The sequence below is a fragment of the Gymnoscopelus braueri genome, assembly GCF_963280865.1.
Source record: "Gymnoscopelus braueri genome assembly, chromosome: 2".
Lineage (NCBI taxonomy): Eukaryota > Metazoa > Chordata > Actinopteri > Myctophiformes > Myctophidae > Gymnoscopelus > Gymnoscopelus braueri.
Window position 1 is genome coordinate 22581292 of NC_137604.1, and position 4621 is coordinate 22585912.

Consider the following 4621-nt stretch of genomic DNA (forward strand, 5'->3'; position numbering starts at 1 on the left):
GAAAATAGTCTCTGTAATTAGAAACGACTGAGCCTGAGGTATTACAGAAGATGCAGAAAACAACAAATTAAGTTGACTAACTGAATGAATGATGAGACCTAGCATGATTCCATATCGAGATTTCGGGCTGTGGTCTCAAACCATTCCAAATTTCAACCAACTATTTTCTTTAGGAAAAGGTCAGATCTTAGGAACTGACATAAAAACTGTTTGCAACATAGAGGACACACATACCCTTCCCTTATTTTTATTTATTCAGACACAGTGAAGAGAGGGACAGGATCATTATCATTATTAATATCACTATTATTATAACTAATTATAATTTAGTATTATTAGTATTAGTATATTTTGCTTTGTTTTCCTTTGTTTGTGAAAGTCAAATGATACACACATAGATAATGGATATACAGATATATGTAGATATATGGACTCGCGTCAGATTTGTGTAATCATGTTTTTGTTTACTGCATTTTAATTTAGTTTGTAACACTGGGTGTATATATAAAAAAGAAAAGAAAACCAAAACAACAATATGTGTACTGCAACATTACGTATATGAACTAATTTCAATAAAAGTATTAAAAAAGAAAATAGACTCTGCATAACTGTAGTCCCACGATTTCCAGTGGGTGGCATACCTTATTTCCTGTTCCAGTTAATTTTCCCATAGCTTCGTTTGATTGGCAAATCTAATGCTGAGCCAATCAAATAAAGCTATGGGAAAACGAACTGGAAAAGGAAACTGGTAATACTATGCCACCTTCTGAACACCTGGGACTACAGTTATGTACCATGCCGATGTGTTTGCATTAGTGGGTGAATGATTTGTCTCTATGTCACCCAGACCCCCCCAGTTTATATCAGTCTGTAATAACTGCCTTATGATAGAGAACTAATGAATATTTAGCTCCCTGCTTTGTTAATGCTGTCTTTGAGTATTATGGCTTGCCCAGGGGTGTGTGACTCTGTCACATGTGTGTCATGATGATGCAATAAAAAAACTGGGCTTGGAGCCTGTTGCGTGTGTGTGTGTGCGTGTGCGTGGTGTGCGTGTGCGTGTGCGTGTGCGTGTGCGTGTGCGTGTCTGTGTCTGTGTGTGTGTGTGTGTGTGTGTGTGTGTATGTAGGTATGTATTTTGCCTTCCAAGTGAGTTTTGAGGATTTGGTGTCATCTAGTGGAGATAAACTGTTACCACACCTCTACTATACATGATGTAGTTACAGTAGAAGTGTTATTTTATGTGGTGTGTGTACAGTAAGTGTGTCTCTGTGCTTTCAGACTCTGTTCAAGGCAGGGGAGGAGAAGTATGGTACTGATGAAACAGAGTTCATCAAAATCCTGGGTAACCGGAGCGCCGAACATCTGAGGAAAGGTATGTGTGCGTGTGTGTGTGTGTGTGTGAGTCCCAGCGCGCTCATGAGAGAGTGAAACTGACACGTCACCGCCATGGGGGGCATGCTCTCCATTGTAAGCCTATGCTATTAGACCTAAATGATCTCTTTTGACAGTACTGTCCAATATTCTTCCCGATTATATTTCTGACAACCTGGAAATATTTTGAGCGTTTATTTAATCCTTTTTTATTTAATGTAAACAATGTTATTACACAAATCTCGTTCTCAACAAAAACATTATCAATTTAGTACGGAAAATGCTCAGAATATTTCCAGGTTGTTGGACATATAATAGAAACAGAATATATGCTAATCTATTTCAAATAGCATTAGGTTACAATGGCTAGCATGCCCCCAAAAAAGGGCCGTGGATTTGGTGGTGACGCACTTGCCGGTCGATTGTATGATGGCTGAATGCTGACTATGGCACAATTTGAGTGCTATGTTTTATTATCTTAAAAATGTGTGTGTGTTTTCAGTGTTTGATGCGTACATGAAGCTGTCAGGTTTTGAGATGGAGGAGAGCATTAAGCGAGAGACATCTGGACACCTGGAAGACCTTCTACTGGCCGTGGGTATGGAACACACACACGCACGCACACGCACACATGCACACACACGCAGCTTGTCACTCGTAACGATTTGTTTTGCTTCTCTCTCATAGTGAAGTGTGCTAGGAGTGTTCCTGCCTATTTCGCTGAGACTCTGTATTATGCCATGAAGGTAGGTACACAACTACTATGTGAATACGTCAAACCCAGATCAACATAAAACTGTATTACATTTACAATAATGTTCATCACACATTCTATTGCCGTCACAACCCTGGCTCATAGGGCACCAATGACGAGTGAAAGTGTAAAGGTTGTTTCAGACGGGGAGCGCGTTCTTGATCAGCGGGGATCGTGCTGCAATCATTGTTGTTTTGTCCCCCTGCGCGTAGTGGGGGAAAAAAAGCTGACCACAATCCAGCTCTTGCCGCCCGCGGGTGTGCAGGAAACGAGCACGAGCACAAGAATTTCACGGGACCGCGCCCGCTTGCCTCTCCGCCCCCCCAACTTCTCTGCGTGTCCCAAATAATCGCCCGCCCCTCATTGAAAATGAAATACTATGACGCGTCAACCGCTACCCGTTTGAAACGACCTTTAGTTTTTTAGACAGAACCTGCCTGGCTCATTAACTGTACAAATCAACCACCACTTGAAATAGTGTCAACTTACAACAATATCAACTAGGCGACCTGATAGCTGAACGGTTATGGTGCAACCACATAGGAGCAAAATGGCCTCAGCAGTGTGTCCTCTGTTTGACTTCTGGCCGGCCATGACCATTTGCTGTGTGTCTTCCCCCCGCTGTCAGTCCTCATTTCCTGTCCCTCTCTTCACTGTGTCTGAATAAAGTGAAATGAATCAACTAACCCCAGTTCCTCTCTACCCAGTCACAAGCTAACTAACACTACCGTCTTCTGAGGTCTATTGACTCAAAGCAACTTTAAGCACAAAACTTCAGTCACCTAGATTTACAGTACAGATATAACATTTTAACCGATCTGTATGGTAGACTGTGCTTATACAATATCTTCAAATATTTGAAGCAGACAGCGCACCGGACTTGACACTAGGGGTGCATTCGGAAATACAGCACTGAGCGCACTGGCCAATACAGTGTGTGTGTGTGTTTGTTTCAGGGTGCGGGTACTGATGACCAGACACTCATCAGGGTGATGGTGTCTCGAAGTGAGGTGGACATGCTGGACATCAGGACCGAGTTCAGGAAGATGTTTGCCTGCTCCCTGCATTCCATGATCATGGTATGATCACACACACACACACACACACACACACACACACACACACACACACACACACACACACACACACACACACACACACACACACACACACACACACACACACACACTCCATGTTGTTATTTGGCTACTTAATGTACTGGTGTAGAGCAGTCAATAATGTAATAACTGTCAGTATTGGCAGCTAATACACTATTGGCTGCTACATTTGTACCCCGCCAATAATTTACAAAAACAATAAACAAATGTTGGTCAGTTATTACGTTATTTCTTTCATTACATTAAAGATCCTTATGCACCAGGAGCGTGACGAATAAACAATGTAAAAATGCTAACTGTTCATTTGGTACATTCATACAGGTTGATGCTTTTATCCACTGTGAAAAATCCACCTCATTTAAAAAGATAATGACGTCGCTTCATTGCCATGTTCACCTTTCTGTGTGCATGTACTCATGACACGAACAGCAGTTTAATTTGGTTGATGCTGATGCTTTTACTCACAATGAAAAATTATTACAGAATGTCGCTTTATCTCCTCGTTATATTCGCGTTCTGTGTGGATGTACTTATGAGACAGCAGTTGAAAACGTATACGGACCTTAAGATTTGGAAAGAGGAAAAAAAATAAACGATTTAGTTAGTACCTTATCGGCTGCTATAATGTGTTTCTGTGTGAATCTGTGTGTTACAGGGAGATAGCTCTGGTGACTACCGTAAGGCCTTACTCCTGCTCTGTGGCGGTGAGGATGCGTAACCATGCCAACGAAGATCAACAGTGACCACACCTGAAGTGCCTCTTCTCTCAGTGGCCCTTTGGGGCTGTCAATCACTCACTGAGTTATGCCGTGAGCCAATAGAAAGTCTTGAATCATTATAGCAAAGCTTGGCTGTGAGCCAGAGATGGTTCAGAGGGCAATTTAACCATAATTCCAATTAAAGCCATTCCAAAGGTAGCTAATATTGTTTTCATATTCACGTTTTGAAGCAGCTTTGGGTCACACTATTATTAATATGACTAATAATATGTAATTCATTTTTAATACAAACTTGATTGTGCATTGTATGCATTTTGTATGACGAAACTAGCACAGAGCAATAAATAATTCATGTTCAAATTGATTAACTCAGATGTCTCAATGTTGTCTGCTTAGAGGTGTTTTTCCCCATTTTACCCACTAGGAAGAGCAATTGTGTGTATGTGTTAGTGTCCACTGAGGCTTTTTTCCCCCGGCTGAAAACGGCAAAGCGCTCACTTAAAAACGCTGAAGATATTTCATCTCAAGCTTGAAGCAGCTTGAAGCAGATATTTATGAACGTCACATAAACGCTGGACTTCAAAGTAGAGTTGTTTCGATACCGATACCAGTATCGGAAAAGCTGCCGATACTGCCTAAAATGCTGGTATAGATGT

The 4621-nt window shown here is 41.4% G+C and overlaps 1 protein-coding gene across 1 annotated transcript in view; it reads left to right on the forward strand.

The window, feature by feature from the left end:
* LOC308099711 (annexin A5-like) overlaps positions 1 to 4329 on the forward strand; it is a 15916-nt gene extending 11587 nt beyond the window's left edge. Inside the window, 5 exon segments of the mRNA XM_080448447.1 lie at positions 1282 to 1375; positions 1877 to 1972; positions 2062 to 2120; positions 3085 to 3207; positions 3902 to 4329. Coding sequence (XP_080304573.1) covers positions 1282 to 1375; positions 1877 to 1972; positions 2062 to 2120; positions 3085 to 3207; positions 3902 to 3964 — 435 coding nt within the window. The 3' untranslated portion in view covers positions 3965 to 4329.
* Positions 4330 to 4621: the final 292 nt, after the last annotated feature.